This window comes from Aethina tumida, chromosome 2 (genome assembly GCF_024364675.1).
Source record: "Aethina tumida isolate Nest 87 chromosome 2, icAetTumi1.1, whole genome shotgun sequence".
Taxonomy (NCBI): Eukaryota; Metazoa; Arthropoda; class Insecta; order Coleoptera; family Nitidulidae; genus Aethina; species Aethina tumida.
Window position 1 is genome coordinate 31,912,258 of NC_065436.1, and position 15,723 is coordinate 31,927,980.

Consider the following 15,723-nt stretch of genomic DNA (forward strand, 5'->3'; position numbering starts at 1 on the left):
AAATAAAAATATTAAAAATGTTTGATAACTTTTACTACAATATTTTATTTTTTATATTTTTATTAACTATTTATGTATATTAAATTAATTATTATAACAAGTATTAAAATAAATATTATAAAGTATTATAAATAATTTTATTATTATGTTGTATTTATTTACAATTTATTGTATTATATAAAACGATGTTACTATGTTTTTTAAAGTCATTCGACATTAATCGATTTTTAATAATATACTAAAATACTTGTTGATTTTAATTCAATTAATTTAATTTATTAAATATAACAGTTAATTAATTTTAACACATTTTAGTAAAAAATATTATTGTGTTATTAATTACTGATTAAAGTAATAAAAGCGACTAAGTGTAGTTGTTTTGCAGGTGTCGCGTCTCCGATTGGATTGTGAACGGCGTCCAGCGTGCGGTGAGTCACCGAGACGTAGGGGGACACCATGGGGCATGGGGATCCCGCCGATAGCCGCGATCTGACGCAGGCGTTTCGTAACCGAGTTGATGAAAGGGCGGCTCGGTGGGGAGGGGGTTCCGCTACATATACCGCCGTCCCACAACACCCGAAACACACATTGCTTTTGCGCCACTCGCAAACGTAGCGTTTCAAATTTTCCCAAAAAAAAAATCCATCAATCCGACAGACGATTGAATTCAGTCACTTTGATCGTGGTCGAAGAGAATTTTTTTGTGGAATTAAGTTGAGACGCGTCTCCGGCAGTGAAACAACAAGTGTTTTCAGGCTGAGATACTGATAGCCAGATTCAGATATTTTGCGAGTCCGCACACCACCCGTTGAAATCACCCGAGAAAATTTCAATACTATGGCCGCCGTCGCTGCTGCACAAAAGAACCGCGAGATGTTCGCCATCAAGAAGTCGTACAGCATTGAGGTAAGTTTCATTTAATTGTCTATTTAAATTTTTAATACAAGATCAGGATCAAAAGATATTATTAGTACTTAATATTGGATCTTCATTATTTGTATTAAAAGTTTCTTTTCACTTTAATTTTATTATATCCTAATTTAATAAGGAAAACATTATATAATTACTTTTATTATGAGTAGAATTTCCACAGAAATTTTTGAATTAAAAATTATGATCAAGATCCAAAAATATTATTGGTATTTAAAGTTGAATCTTCCTTATTTATATTAAGTTTCTTATTACATTAAATTTATTACTTTCTAATTAATTAAGAAAAATATTATCTAATCACCTATATTATAAGTAGAATTTTTCTCAAATTTTTAAGTAAAAAATTATGATCAAGATCCAAAAATATTATGGATATTTAATGTTGGATCTTCATTATTTATATTAAAAAAATTATTAAATTTATTATATTCTAATCTAATAAGAAAAATATAAGTACAATTTTCATTCAAATTTTTAAACTAAAAATTATTATTAAAAAGTAAAAATGGTATTCTTAAATAAAAATTGGCACAGTTTTAATCTGTAATAAAATTTTGGAAATGAAAACAATGAAGCATATTTAAACATTTCTTAAATATGCATGTTTTAAAAAGATTTTTGGAATCTTTATTAATATATTAAAAAATCAAAAATATAAAGAAATTAGTGTTTAAAAGATATCAAACAATTTTTTATTTATTTTATTTAATAATTTATATCTATTTATTTAAAATAATTTAAACCAAAAAAAAAAAAAATATTTTTAATAAAGTCAATTAAGGCAAATTATCTTTCTATTTATAATTAAATTTTTAAATTTTTTTCGTCATATAAATATGTCAATCATTAAAGATTTGCAGATCATAAAATTAAGACCATTAATTTACAGAACTTATGCAACTTTCCCGAATGGTATTCAAACAGTCAATTAATTATACAAACAATAATAAAATGTTGATTATACACCGACGTAAGGAACGACCATAAAATCAACGTTCACAAAATCGTAAAAATCAATCTTTAATTACACAATTGCTAAATCTCCAACTAAATAATTAATTTAAATAAATAATCCGTATGTACTCAGCTAAGAATACAATAATTATTCTGATAATATACAGTTACGAAATGTATAAAATATCAAGGTCTTGCTAATAAGGTAAATATTGCCGTTTTGAAATTATAATAATATCGATTGCCCCTGAATGTTTAAAAACTAATTTCGTAAAAATCAGTTACGTATATTCAGAGTAATTTACGTCGGTTTGTTATTGTCGCCATGGTTCATTGATGGGTTTTAACACCGAAACCAGTTTTACCAGTATTTCACAAATTATAACACTTAATAATAAATTTTAATCGTTAATTACGGTAGCAAATAATTACGTCAAGCGGAGCAATCAAACTTCCCACCTGAATTTATTATTATTATTATTATTATTATTAATATCTCGAACATATGGTAAGATCACGGTCGTGTAACTGATCAATTGCTCCGGGCTATGTAAATGTACTCCGGCCTTGCTGAAGGGACATACTGAGATAGTTGACAGTATCCGCCCCCTATGATCGAAGGTCGTATCGGAGCCGTGCCCCCGGAAGTAATTTGTTTAATCATTTTTGCCTAATTACCAGAGTGATAACCTGACACACGCACGACGCTTCTTTCGATCGTTGTGATTAGCAAAGAACATCTGAAACCGACTGGTTTCCTGCTCACAAAGCGTTTAGACGCTCCAATGCTTTGAATTAAGTCATTTTCCTTTTCCGATTCGTCAAAGTTCTGCTTAAGTTCTCGAAATAAAAGTTGGAAAGCAATTTCCTGATCGTTTCCTGCGCGTCAGAGACAAAGCGACGATTATTCCTAACTGCATGTTCGCTTCCAGAATGGATATCCGGCAAGACGTCGCTCCCTTGTGGACGATGCCCGTTTTGAGACCCTGGTGGTGAAGCAAACCAAGCAATCCGTGCTGGACGAAGCCCGTCTCAGGTCTAATGGTGAGTAATTAAACTGGATGTCGCATGTTCAAATTAAATTTCTTTGTGAGCACCAGTTTTTATTTGGCACCTTTTAGCATGATGAATGTTGCATGTGTGTCGTTTCCTTGTTGTAGACTCTAGCTGCGAGCCCGATATCGAATATGACGACAAGCCCATGGAAAAATCTGCCGAACAACAGCAGAATGATGACGGTAAGTCACTTGAATTTATTGCCTGAGTGCGGATCCGTCCAGAATAAGAATTCCATTTGGTCGGATTCTCCCGCGATATTTCCACAGCTTAAAGGCCAAATGGAGGGTGAAAATTGAAGTACAACATTAAAAGGACGGACGAGGTTCAAATGTCTTTATGTACTTTTGCCGCTCAATGAAATTACGGCCGTCCTTTTGTGTGCGCCACTTCGACAGTAATTTTTTTCCTGTTAAAAATGGAATTACATTGTAAAATTTAGTCAAGTTCACACCAATTATGCCAAGTTCTTTTACGCGGTTTCAAGGCTGGCGCAACGCAATATCTACACAAATAAATTAACAGAACCGTATATTTTTTTATAAGACGATCGGTTTAAGCGAATTAATGATTAATTTGTAAAAAATTGCTGGCCTTCGAATAACTCACTCGTGTTCGGTATTTCTTTATTAGATTAATTACTCGTTAACGTTCATTATTGACATAAGGGGAATCTGTTTCATCACAAATCTATGTATGTAAATGTCCACTTTGACAACTTACTTAATAATTAGTAGATTTTAAAAATACTATAATTACTGACGTGTGTATATCGTCACAGATATTACTCTGACCGAAGAGGAAGTAGTTCTCCAAAATGCCATCAGCGAAGGACCGGAGGCTGAGAAGGCCACCCAAAAAGCGGCTTTCATCCTCCGCCTCCGCGAAGGAATGAACTCGTTGTCCCGCGTCTTGAAGGCGATCGAAAAGTACAGCGGATCCGTCTGCCACTTGGAAACTCGCCCCAACAACAAGGAAAACAACCAATTGGATGCCCTCATCAAAGTTGAAATGTCTCGCGTCAGCCTCTTGCAATTGATCAAGTCTCTGCGTCAATCCAACTCTTTGGACCATGTCACCTTGATCGGAGAAGACAACATCTCCGCCAAAAACCCGTGGTTCCCGAGACACGCCAGCGAATTGGATAACTGCAACCATCTGATGACCAAGTATGAGCCCGACCTTGACATGAACCATCCCGGCTTCGCCGACAAGGAATACAGAGCTAGACGCAAGGAAATCGCCGAAATTGCTTTCGCCTACAAATAGTAAGTCGCCCCAACTGCTCAACTCAAGAACAAGTCTAAACTTTTTTTGTTGCTCCAGTGGTGACCCAGTCCCATACATCGAATACACCGAAACCGAGAACAAGACCTGGAAATCGGTCTTCAACACCGTGGTCGACTTGATGCCAAAGCATGCTTGCGCCGAATACCAACGAGTCTTCAGGCGTCTGCAAGAGGAGGGCATCTTCAACCCCGAGCACATTCCCCAGCTCGAGGAAATGTCCAACTTCTTGGCCAAGAGCACCGGTTTCACCCTCAGACCGGCCGCCGGCCTTTTGACCGCCCGCGATTTCCTTGCCTCCTTGGCTTTCCGCATCTTCCAGAGCACCCAATACGTCAGACACATCAACTCCCCCTTCCACACCCCCGAACCGTAAGTACCTTTTTTTTGGTTAAATACGACCGTGATTTCGCCTCTTGAAGGAAGGAGACTGTTACAAGCGTGAAAATCTCCGCTGCACCGACAATTTAGCCGAAGTCTGTGTAGTCAAAGACCCGAATTAATTACATTAGAGTCCCATTATGAGTTCATAATTGGCTCCGTTAATGGCGCAATTTCAATCTGCAACGATGAGACCGCCGTTCGTTATCGGAGACAATCTTCCAGAGGCGGATTTAAAATTCGATATTGATACTTTTTAAGCGTATCGGAATTGGAATTTAACTGATCGGATTTTATTTTTACGTTTCTAGTGATTGCATCCACGAAATCCTGGGACACATGCCCCTGCTTGCCGACCCCAGTTTCGCTCAGTTCTCTCAGGAGATCGGTCTCGCCTCCCTTGGCGCCTCCGACGAAGAAATTGAAAAATTATCCACTGTAAGTATCGAAATTAAATATTCCGCTAGAGCCGATTTGTCGCAAGTAAATTCTATTCCAACGTCATTAATTTTAATTAGTCTTAATGCCTGTTATTATCAAATAAATATCCCAAAGAAGTGTATTAGTTTTGCGTAACTCGGTTGACCATGTACGCATTAGAAGTGCAGTTTTTACAAAAGTATTCATGCATGTCCAGTCTTGACCATGACATAAAAGTGGGGCTGTCGTTTTGGATTTTTTCCTTTTATGCGAGATACATCGGCGCTGCATTTCAGGCGATTATGTTTTAATACGCGTTTACGGATTTTTAATGATTTACGACGTACTGAACCAACCGCACGCATTTCACAATCTGAGTGAAAAGCCTTGTACATCGTAAAAATTCAAACGGGGAAAATTAGGTCGTCATTTTAATGGTTTTACTCAGCCTGATGGATTAATTTTAATTCCAGGTCTACTGGTTCACCGTCGAATTCGGTCTTTGTAAGGAAGACGGTGCCGTAAAAGCCTACGGTGCTGGACTTCTCAGCGCCTACGGAGAACTTCTCCACGCTCTCAGCGACAAGCCGGAGCACAGGGCCTTTGAACCAGCATCCACCGCTGTGCAACCCTATCAAGATCAGGAATACCAACCCATCTACTATGTAGCCGAGAGCTTCGATGACATGAAAGACAAATTCAGACGTTGGGTCTCATCCATGTCCAGACCATTCGAAGTCAGATTCAACCCACACACCGGAAGAGTCGAGGTGTTGGATTCGGTTGAAAAGTTGGAGTCCTTGGTACACCAGCTCAACACTGAAGTACTTCATCTCTCAAATGCCATCAACAAGATGAAGGGGCCATCACTGTAAATATTTTTTCTGTGTCTATTTTCGGTCAGCGATCAGCAGCTATGTGACTGGTGCTGCTCTTCGTCCAAATCATCGGCATCATATTGTATAAAGTCGTCATTACGTGTAATATATTAATAATATTATTATTTGTAGCTTAGGTTAGATTCTAGATAAGTGACCAAGTAGATTTGTGATCTCACATTATACTTGCACTATCCCTATCTGCGATATGTTAGTAATTTTTAGAGTGCATGTCTCCCCCTTGTACCCTTGTAAATTATGCAATGTGAAAAGACATGTTAACAGTATTTAATTAATTTATGTAGCACCTGCACGAGATCATAATATTATTGTATAGATGTATTAATTAAATTATTATGTGTATTATAAAAGTAGATCAACAATATAAAATAAACGTGCAATACATAAAAAGACTTTTTCATTTTTAATCCTCGCTCCAAAGATATTATAAGAAACAACCAGGAAGTGTGATAATGTATACTACCATGGAATAATAAGTTATAATGCCTTTGTTTTAGTAAAATTTATTAACATTATTTCTATTCTATCTCTATTTAGTGATTTATTGATGTTTTTTGGTTATTCAGGTGGTTTCTCCTCTGCATTATTCTCTTCTTTTGTTTCCTCTTCCTTCGTCTCTTCTTGGGTTTCCGCCTCAGCCGGAGCATCCGGTTCAGGTGGAGCATCCGGTTCAGCTGGTGTTTCCGCTTCGGCTGGAGTTTCCGCTTCAGCTGGAGCTTCTACCTCGGCAGGAGTATCTGGTTCAGCTGGATCTTCTCCCTCAGCTGGAGTCTCTGCTTCAGCCGGTGCCTCTTCTTTTGGACCTTCTTCGGCGTTTTCGGTTTCATCTTGAGCTGGTTCTCCTTCATTTTTTCCTTCAGTGGCACATGTTTCATCAGTACATTCTTCAAGTGTTGTTTCTCCAGTTGTTTCTAATTGAGTACTTTCTAAGGCGGTATCATATACACCAAAAGATTCTTCTATTGGAGCGGTTTGATCTTCATCATCATTATCATCTCTTCCACAACTACAAGCACTGCCTGATTGAGTATCGCCCGAAGTGGTTTCTTCTGCAATTGATGGCTTGCAATAGCAAATTTCTGGTGCACTTTCATCGTTAGGTTCTTCTTCTCCGCCTTCTTTAACCTCATCTTCACAAGTGCAATAATTCGGTGAATCCTCACTTTCCTCCTCTTCTGGTTTATCAGGGTTGCATTCACATACACCCAATGCATCTAGGTCACGTTCTGGCTGGCCTTCACAATCCATTTCAGGAAGCTTACAAACACAAATATCAATTGGTTCCCCATCACCATCATCTGCTTCTTTTACAGGTTTTTCTTTGGTGGCTCCACAAATGTTACATTCACAGTCATCGGCGTGTTCCGATTTCTCTTCTTTCTTTTGATCACACACTTTAATTCCCAAATCTTCGATAATTTCTTTCTTAGCTTCCTGTATGGTCTTTTCCGTGTCACATGTTCCGCAACTTCCACAAACTGTTTCCTCTTCCACTTGAATTCCTTCGTCATTTGCCTCGTCTTCTTTAGGTTCGCAAGCACATGGCTCCAATGTAGGTGTTTGATCACAAGGTTTACATAATATACAGGTGGGCTTGTGTCTTCCACCGCTTGAGCAAGAGCAACCTTTAAATTCTATTTCTACTTTGTCGCAATCTTTGCATGGACTGCAAGATTTGCAAGGTATCACTGGTTCACCTGTAAACAATTGGTCAGGAGACGGACATTCTTGACATGGGCATTCGATGCGATCCTGAGGAGGTAATTTCGGAGGTGGCGGTTCAACGTTGTCCTCTAGTGCTTTTAACAAAGTCATCTTCTTCTCCAAAAAGTATTTTCTGAATCCATCACACTTACAGGGTTGTGGACCTTCACCTTGTGGACTAGCTTTTCTTTCTTCTTCTGGTAAAGTTTTTAAATATTCCTCCGCCTGTTTTCTAATAACGTCGTCATTTACGTTAAAGTTACATGGGTAACATAAATCCTCTTTGCAAGGCAGTTCCCTGAAGCAACTGAAGAATTCATGAAGAGGAGTTGGTATTTTTTCTTTGACTAATTTTGTTAGCGAGTCATCGGAAGCCACCCAATATGGTCTGCATTTAGAAATTTTTCTTTTCCTTGAACATTTTGGATTATTACATTCCTCTTTATTTTGAGTTGATTCAATTGTGTCTAGTTCAGAGCAACATTTACTATCACACGATATATTTCTGTTGGGGTTGCGAATAAGATTGGGCTGGACACATGCTGTTTTCGGTCGCTGCCACATTTTCTTTTTCTTAATTCTTATTGGTTTTATACGAACTGTTTTAAGAAGGCAACATTCTTTTTTCTTTGAATCTTCCTCATCCAGTGAAATAGAAGAAGTTCTTGCTAAAAAGGAAGAATGAGCTTCACCAAATGTTTCATTAATACGTTGTCTTAATGATTTGCCCATTGCCTTATCTATAACGTTTTCGAATTCCTTGCAACCAAAATAAAGAGAATTAAATAGCTGTGTCATTTCGTAAGCATTACGGCAATCTCTTGCAGTACGTAATTCAAATTTGGTACAAGCAAGTGCCTTTCGAATTTCAGCAAGCCACATCATTGTAATATCGTGATCCTGTTTAAATTGATTTAAATTTGAGTCCAATAACATTTTGTCTGATAATGGGGGAAACTTTGGCTTGACATCTTGTAAATTAAGTATTAAATTATCTGCGACACTTCTGAACGGTTCGCAATAAGAATAAAGGAAAATCGAGAATTGCAAAAGAACATAAAGATCATGACAGTGTTCAGCTTTGCCTATATACTCTTTGCTTTCGGGGTTGTCACTTGCATCTCGATGCAATAATCTGAATTGACACTTTACCGATTCGTGATGAGCATCAAAAGACTCTCTTACTTTATCTAGTAATGAACAAACTTTGCTTTCTTGTTCATTTTCATCGGTATCACCTAAATCTGACTTTTCTTCATCATCTGGTGCATCTGAGACATCATCTGTTGGTTCCTCAGGTTTTTCACACACCTCTTCTTCCTCTTCTTCCTCTTCTTCCTCTTCTTCCTCATCTTCCTCTTCCGTTTCCCCCTCCTCTTCATCTTCTTCCCCTTCTTCTTTTATCTTCCTCTTCTTCTTCTTTTCCATTTTTGCCCTCTGTTTTTCTTCCTTCGCTATTCTTTCTTCTTCTTCCTTTAATTTTTGTTCGCGCTCCGCCTTACATTTAGCTATCTGTTCTTCTTTCATTTTATTTTTTTCTACTTTTAGAATATCCATTGTATCTTTGTAGGTTTTTTGGAAGACCGTATTTTCGGATATGAGATATTTTAATATCTGACACAAAATATAACCATCCGAACATTCTATGGATCCATCAACCCACTCTGTTTTCATTTTCATAGCCTCGTTGTGATTTATTAAGAAGGACTCTTGCAATTTTTCAGGTACCAAATCCGCACCTTGGTTGTAGCTAACATTAACGGAGACAACATTTGGTTTATATGAGGGTGGATTTACTATTGCATTTATTAAATTTAATAGTAATTTAAATTCTTCGTTTTCTGATAATAAAAATTGATAAAATTGTAGTAACATATAACCATTATAGCAAGCCTGGTTGCCTTTAAGCATTTTTCCAAATGTTAAGTCCTTTTGATAAGTTACAATAACTTCGGATACACTCTCGTGATTTTTATTAAAGTACTCTTTAAGTTTATTTATAAATGGATCTGAGTCTTCTGCCACTTCATCCTCCTCAGCCTCTTCTTCCTCTTCTTGTGCATCTTCAGTTACTTTTTCTTGTAATTTTTTGGCCATGTCTTCAATAGTTTGGTTATTTTTAGCTAAATCCTTGAATGTATTGTTATACTGATTTACTACTAGTTCATACTGTGAATTGGTCTTGTACAAATACATTAAAAATTGAATCATTGTGTAGGCATCACTGCACCTCTCATGTTCATTGAAAAAGGTCCCGTTGATATCCAATGTTTCTTTTTTCAAAACCTTCAAGTGCAACATGGCGTTATTGTGGTTGCAACAAAAATGATTGGTAAGTCCGTTTATAATTTTTTCCATAGCATCTCGAGAGCAGAATAAATTGTCATCGGAATCATCACGATCCTGCTTGCAAGTGGTCTTACCTATATTACGAACTAGCGGATCGATTATTTGTTGATAAGTCTTCGACTTTCCAGTAGGTCTTGGACAACAATCTTCATCGTCTTTTTCTACTATAAAAAACGTTCGAAATTCCTTGTTGTACATATCGGTCATATTGCGATAAACTGCATTGTCGTTGTAGAGGAAAGTCAAGACCTGTAGCATCTCGTAAGTTTCGGTGCATTCTTTTTCGGGGTCGAACACTTCCGCAATTGTGGGATGATCTTTGGATGTCTTTCTTATTTGTTTTAGTGCCTCGATGATGGAGCAGTGTTGCTTGCGGAAATGCTCTTTGAATCTCTCGAGGACTCCTTCTGGTATGTCCTTAAGGCAGAAGTAGTCATCCCACGTGCAACTCTCCGACATTGATAGAATAGAAATTAACTTGACATACTAACAAATGACAGGTTAATTACCCGTGTCAAATGTTCAAAATACAAAGGTAACCTGTAAAAGTATGTTTAATATTTAATATTGTTTCAGTAAGAGCTTATGTGCAAATGAACGGTAGGCAACTCAGTTTACACTCTATAAGACAGACTAATAAAAATAAATGCAATAAGTAATTTTATAAAACCAGTAACTGAAATAATGAAATAAAACCATCTACATTTATGTTAAATTTCTATTCCATGGCAAATTGTTTAAAGTTATCATACATGTTTATTCTGCTGGTACCGATTCCTCTACTGGTCGTGCTAAATTAAAAAATGATATTAATTAAATTTTAAAATAAAATTTTTGTTAAATAGTCACCTTTAGGTTTTTTTGTGCAATCCACGTCATTACATGTGGGGCTTTCCTCTTCCTCCTCAGCAGGTGGATTTTTCTTAACGCACGAACTAACATTACATGCTAATTCTTCTATTTCTTTTTGTTTTTGCATCAAGTCAATCGCTTCTGTGGCTTTAAAGAACGGAAGTAGAATTTCTTTATATGTCTGCAACCAAGAAAATTATTACAATTACAAAATTATTGAAAATATTATGTAAAATATACTTGTTGTAGAGGATCGTCTGGATTAGTTGGAGTGCTATTCTTCAAAGCATTCTTGAATATACCGTTCTCGTTAGCCAAATACATGACAAGTTGGTACAGCATGTAATACTGGTTACAAGATTGTGTGCAAATCATCTCGTCCACAGGCATCCTTTGCAGCAGATCCAAAACTATCGGATGATGCACCAAAAAATGTTCCTTGAGCTTTTCCATTGTTTTTTCTGTGATACTATCCAAACAACTGTCTTTGCATCCCGATTGAACGTTAGTGCCAACCTCGTTTTCATCAGCGGCATCAGCTGCTTCAACAACCTCGACGTTTTCTTCCGACATGATTTTTAGGAATAGAAATGTGACAGAAATACTGTCAAATTTATTTTATGGGCTTAATAATAAGTCATTGGTATTGATTGTTGAGTCAATTCTTTCCTTACTGGTGGCGATATCTGAATAATTAGTTACTAAACTTTTCTGGATGTCTGAAAAATATATTAGAGAATAATTTGTAATTATAACTGAAACAATTATACAGACCATTAAACTGTTCCTCTAGTACATCGAGGCGTTCAAAAGCATCTTTAAATTCCAAATTATCATCTGACTTTTTCCTGAAATTTTAGTTATTTAGCTTGGTGTTAACATGATTATTAGTGTTGAGCTTACATTTTATTAGAATATTTGCTGATCATAGTACTGTGGGCTATTTCTTTGTCTCCTAGAAATTCATTTTTATATTGACTGTCGTAGATTTCAGGTATAACATTTTTAATTTTATTAGGATCTTGTTGTTGTTCATCTAAAACATTTTTTTTTAATTATTAGGCTTAATGTATTAATAATTACGTATTACTTTCGAGAAGATTTTCAAAATCAAGTAAACTAAGGCCAAGGGATTGGCAAGATTTTAGAGATAATGATGGCTCATGTTCAGACTTTTTAGAAACAGCACTGTGCACTGCAAATTAATAGTTTCATGAGTATTTTATTACTTTTAATTCATGTGCAAACTTAAATCAACAGTACTTACTAGAACTGGAGTCTTCGACAGTTTCGAAAGTGCCGTTTATTGACGACAAATCTTCTAAATCACATAAATTAAATGTAAATAATTGCAAAATAATATACAATTCCTACCTTTTTTACTTATGTTTTCTTTACTGCTTGTATTTTTAGGATCAACTATAAATATTATTAAAATTATATTAATTTTAAAGTAAAAAGTAATTTTGTGGTTAATATTTTGTATACTTACAATTGTTTTTGCATTTAATTACTTCAGGCTGTTCAGCCTTTTGCCCTAAATATAATAACATTCAAGTTGAATTTTTTGGTTTTTAATTAGTATTTAAAGTCCTAACGAATAGATACTTACCTGTTAAATTAAAGGACGAAACTGAAAATTAATCATAAATATTCATAAACAAGAACACATAAAATACTTACCTTCAAGTAAGTGTATCAATTTTCCAGCTAAAAATAATATTTTAAGTGCTTAGGTTATTGTTATTATGTAAAACTAACCTTCAGAGGGATCAAACGCCAAATAGTCTGTAATAATTGATAGAGGAAGAAAATTATAACATAAATTAAATATTTATTACACAAACCTAGTAATAATCCATTCAAGTTTCCCAAGGAATATTCTATGCTTTCGTTCAAAGCTTTTTCTTCACATTTGGACACTAGAAACATCATAAAAGTAAACATTTTTTAATTTTTAATCGCAATACATACATTCCTTTTTGCAAAAAATACTATTTTCTGAAAATAAAATTGTCTATAATATTATTATTACAATTATGACTTAAAATAACAAACCTTCTATCTTAGAACCACTTTGAGTAGAAGGTGCTAGAAAAATATTTTTTTAAGTATATTTTATACAAATGTAATTACAACAATGAAACAACAAACATTTTGCAGCTTCGACATCTGCATTGGCGCCACTATGGGTGGATCCTACAAACAAATATAAGTATTAATGTATTAAATAATAATTTTTAGTATTATATTTATGTAAATATATTTCAATTTACACCAACAAACCTTTTTCGCCTTTGTCACCTTTACTACCTCTACTATGCGAAGATCCTTCAAATATAACCCAAAGAATGGTATTATTTTTAGGATAATATATTTCTTTTTAGAGTAACTAACCTTTTGGTGAAGGCTCTACAAAAAATACAATAATTTTTTTAAATGTATTTTATTATTAATCAAATTCATACCTTTCGGGGCGTCTAAATCTGGATAATCTGGTATATTTTTTAGACCTTCCAGCAGTTCATTAAGTTGTCCAATTGCATTTTCCAAATTATCATGAAGTGTTTCTTCTGCATCGCAACGTGGAGTAATAACATCTGGTACAAATAGTTCTAAAATATGGTATAAATGGAGAAATATATAAAGAATAAGCAGAGAGACTTACTTTCTAACTTTTTGACAGTTTCAGACGCTGAAATTAAAATTTTTCTTCAATGCTTTTAGAATAACTTCTTTAGACATACCTTTGTCTGGATGTGCTTTAATTATACTATTTAGAAGCTTTTTATAATCATCTATGGCCTTTGCTAAGCTTTCGCTTAAAATCTGTCTCTGATCCTCGTCAGGTTCTACAGGAAAAGTTAATTAAAAAATTAAAGATTATCGTAACCCTTATTTATTACCACCTTCAGTAGGTTTTACATATCCAGGCGCATTTGGGCAGGGTTTTTCTGAATAATTATTAGAAGAATGATATATTAGTTAATATTAGAATTTTAGGTGATTGTACCTTCTTTAATACTGCCACTTTTACTCCCATATATTATTTCTATAATTTAAATAGTTAACATATAGTTCATAGTTTAAATCTTTGCCTTACTTGTAATTTTATTGAGGATATTCCTTGATTCTGCCTCGTGTGACTCCATTAAACTCAAAAAATTTAATTTTAAATCATCAATTGTGTTGGCGAAGCTTTCATTTACAGATCTTCTTGTAACTAAATTCATATTATAGTAATAAATATGAATATCACTTTAAATTAGACCTACGTTCACTTTGAAAAAATTGCGAAAGTCCCGAATCAACATCGTGACACGATGAAAATGCAGACTTAGTTGGGCACTTCTTTGCTAAAAACAAAATTTATTATTTGATGTTTATTTTTACTCACATTTTGGTGTATACATTTGGCTTGACAAGCGGCATGCTGTGCTAAAAAGTCCTCAGCTTCTTTGTCTATGTTAATTGCCTTACTTTTTGCATCTGTAACAAACATAGTAAGTATTTAAAATGTATGAAAAATATAAACAAACCGTTAATTTTTTTTCTTAGAGACTCTACGTTGCTGTAAATACATTTCCAATAGTTTTCTATATATTTATCTAGATTACTAATGTCTCGTAAGCTTCTGGAGCTTTGGGATCCACTACCTGCCAAAATATAATTTCTTCAAATTACACTTTAATAATGTTTTGAAACATACTTTTTGATGAGCAAGATTTATTTCCTTGCATAGTTTTTGACATCTGGTCCTTCCGCATAGAACTGACAGATTTTTCTGTTTCCATCTTGGTGGACTCCACCATTCCTATAATGTTATAAAATTGTAGTAACGTCAGGAATAAAATACAGATCATTGTACGAACCACACATCTTTTTTTCCAAATCAGTAAGCCGATCCAAAAAATTTTGGAAATTATTCTCCAATTTGCAGAGTTCTTGTTTGTTGGAGGCAACCGTCACTACAAACAACTTTGAGGTAACTATTCAAACAATAATACAAAGGCATTTACCGCTAGTATATCCATAAGGATTTACGGGGGGGACAGTTTCTTTTTTAGGGGGCAATTTACAGGAGCCAATATCTTTTTGTTGGTTATCTTTGGCGTCTTTCTTGATTGAAGCTGAAAAATATAGTAATTACTTACCTTTCATCCATTTAATTTACTTGTAATTACTGGATTGGCAGGCGGGGGAGCTACAGTCATCAGAAAGAGGTTTTATGATTTGTTTGGCCACTGCCTTTACTTCTTTTTTAATAGGCAAACTTTTAACAAGGAAAGGTAATATTATGTCATTGTAAAAGGGTCCCTTGTCTTTCAGTGCATTTAGGTCTCTGATGGCGACGTCGTCGCAATTTATGAACTCCTTTTTGTAAAGCGGATTTTGTTTAATAATAAACAGAATTATTGCGTACAGTTGTCGAGACTGTTCATCAGTTTTTCCCATTTTAGCCAAAAGGCGCTCTAAAGTTTTTCTGTTTTCTTTATAAAAAATAGTGAATTTTTCTAATATCCGGTCTGGCGCCTGGGACATACAATCGGCCAAACATTCTTTGGGCGGTTCTGGAGTTTCAGGAGATGCATCTTCCGTAGCTTCTTCAGACATATTTGCTCATGGAATATCAATTTGACATAATCAGACTTTAAGACATTGACAAACGAATTAGAAAAAAGACGAAAATATATTGTTTAAAATTTTTATTCTATGGTCAGATATTTAATTCATTTTTTGCTTCAGCTCCTCAACCTGTGCGGTGCATATGGGACATGGGCAATTAGCGATGGCCTCCAACATTTTCTTTTCTTCCATTTTATTCAAATAGAACTTTCTGAAGTCGTTGCACACGCAGGTCTCTTTTGGCCTCTTCTCCGGGTTATTT

General features: G+C 35.0%; 3 protein-coding genes across 6 annotated transcripts; 1 reads left to right on the forward strand and 2 right to left on the reverse strand.

The window, feature by feature from the left end:
* The first annotated feature begins 432 nt into the window (after nt 1-432).
* On the forward strand, nt 433-6,320 carry LOC109599398 (tyrosine 3-monooxygenase). The gene is made up of 7 exons (XM_020015388.2): nt 433-906; nt 2,820-2,931; nt 3,048-3,125; nt 3,725-4,211; nt 4,270-4,602; nt 4,923-5,049; nt 5,505-6,320. The coding sequence occupies exons 1-7, from the start codon at nt 838-840 to the stop codon at nt 5,904-5,906; spliced, it is 1,608 nt and encodes a 535-aa protein (XP_019870947.2). The 5' UTR covers nt 433-837; the 3' UTR covers nt 5,907-6,320.
* A 97-nt stretch (nt 6,321-6,417) lies between these two features.
* On the reverse strand, nt 6,418-10,457 carry LOC109599381 (uncharacterized). The gene has a single exon (XM_020015372.2). The coding sequence runs from the start codon at nt 10,440-10,442 to the stop codon at nt 6,489-6,491; it is 3,954 nt and encodes a 1,317-aa protein (XP_019870931.2). The 5' UTR covers nt 10,443-10,457; the 3' UTR covers nt 6,418-6,488.
* A 230-nt stretch (nt 10,458-10,687) lies between these two features.
* On the reverse strand, nt 10,688-15,533 carry LOC109599397 (uncharacterized). Of its 4 annotated transcripts, none has more exons than XR_007547315.1 (31): nt 15,020-15,533; nt 14,855-14,965; nt 14,708-14,803; nt 14,545-14,649; nt 14,375-14,491; nt 14,247-14,324; nt 14,111-14,191; nt 13,939-14,058; nt 13,849-13,887; nt 13,742-13,789; nt 13,583-13,687; nt 13,504-13,530; nt 13,304-13,450; nt 13,233-13,247; nt 13,122-13,166; nt 12,990-13,034; nt 12,894-12,926; nt 12,810-12,836; nt 12,683-12,757; nt 12,597-12,623; nt 12,519-12,545; nt 12,448-12,468; nt 12,328-12,372; nt 12,210-12,254; nt 12,103-12,153; nt 11,926-12,030; nt 11,739-11,871; nt 11,610-11,683; nt 11,076-11,554; nt 10,833-11,016; nt 10,688-10,774 (listed from the first exon to the last, which is right to left on the reverse strand). XR_007547315.1 is itself a non-coding variant. In XM_049963295.1 (29 exons), the coding sequence occupies exons 1-29, from the start codon at nt 15,447-15,449 to the stop codon at nt 11,454-11,456; spliced, it is 2,376 nt and encodes a 791-aa protein (XP_049819252.1). In that variant the 5' UTR covers nt 15,450-15,532; the 3' UTR covers nt 11,071-11,453. The 4 variants fall into 4 exon arrangements, 1 of the variants encoding a protein (XP_049819252.1); XR_007547314.1 differs by having other exon boundaries at nt 12,103-12,156; nt 13,745-13,789; nt 15,020-15,532; XR_007547313.1 differs by having other exon boundaries at nt 12,103-12,156; nt 15,020-15,532.
* Between the last annotated feature and the right edge of the window lie 190 nt (nt 15,534-15,723).

Coding starts and splice junctions, on each gene's coding strand:
- LOC109599398 (XM_020015388.2), top strand. CDS start 838: ATGGCCGCCGTCGCTGCTGCACAAAAGAACCGCGAGATGTTCGCCATC. Junction 2,932..3,047: donor AGCCCGTCTCAGGTCTAATG/GTGAGTAATTAA, acceptor TCCTTGTTGTAG/ACTCTAGCTGCGAGCCCGAT. Junction 4,212..4,269: donor ATTGCTTTCGCCTACAAATA/GTAAGTCGCCCC, acceptor TTGTTGCTCCAG/TGGTGACCCAGTCCCATACA.
- LOC109599381 (XM_020015372.2), bottom strand. CDS start 10,442: ATGTCGGAGAGTTGCACGTGGGATGACTACTTCTGCCTTAAGGACATA.
- LOC109599397 (XM_049963295.1), bottom strand. CDS start 15,449: ATGTCTGAAGAAGCTACGGAAGATGCATCTCCTGAAACTCCAGAACCG. Junction 13,790..13,848: donor AAGTGGCAGTATTAAAGAAG/GTACAATCACCT, acceptor ATAATTATTCAG/AAAAACCCTGCCCAAATGCG. Junction 12,469..12,518: donor ATTGATACACTTACTTGAAG/GTAAGTATTTTA, acceptor ATTAATTTTCAG/TTTCGTCCTTTAATTTAACA.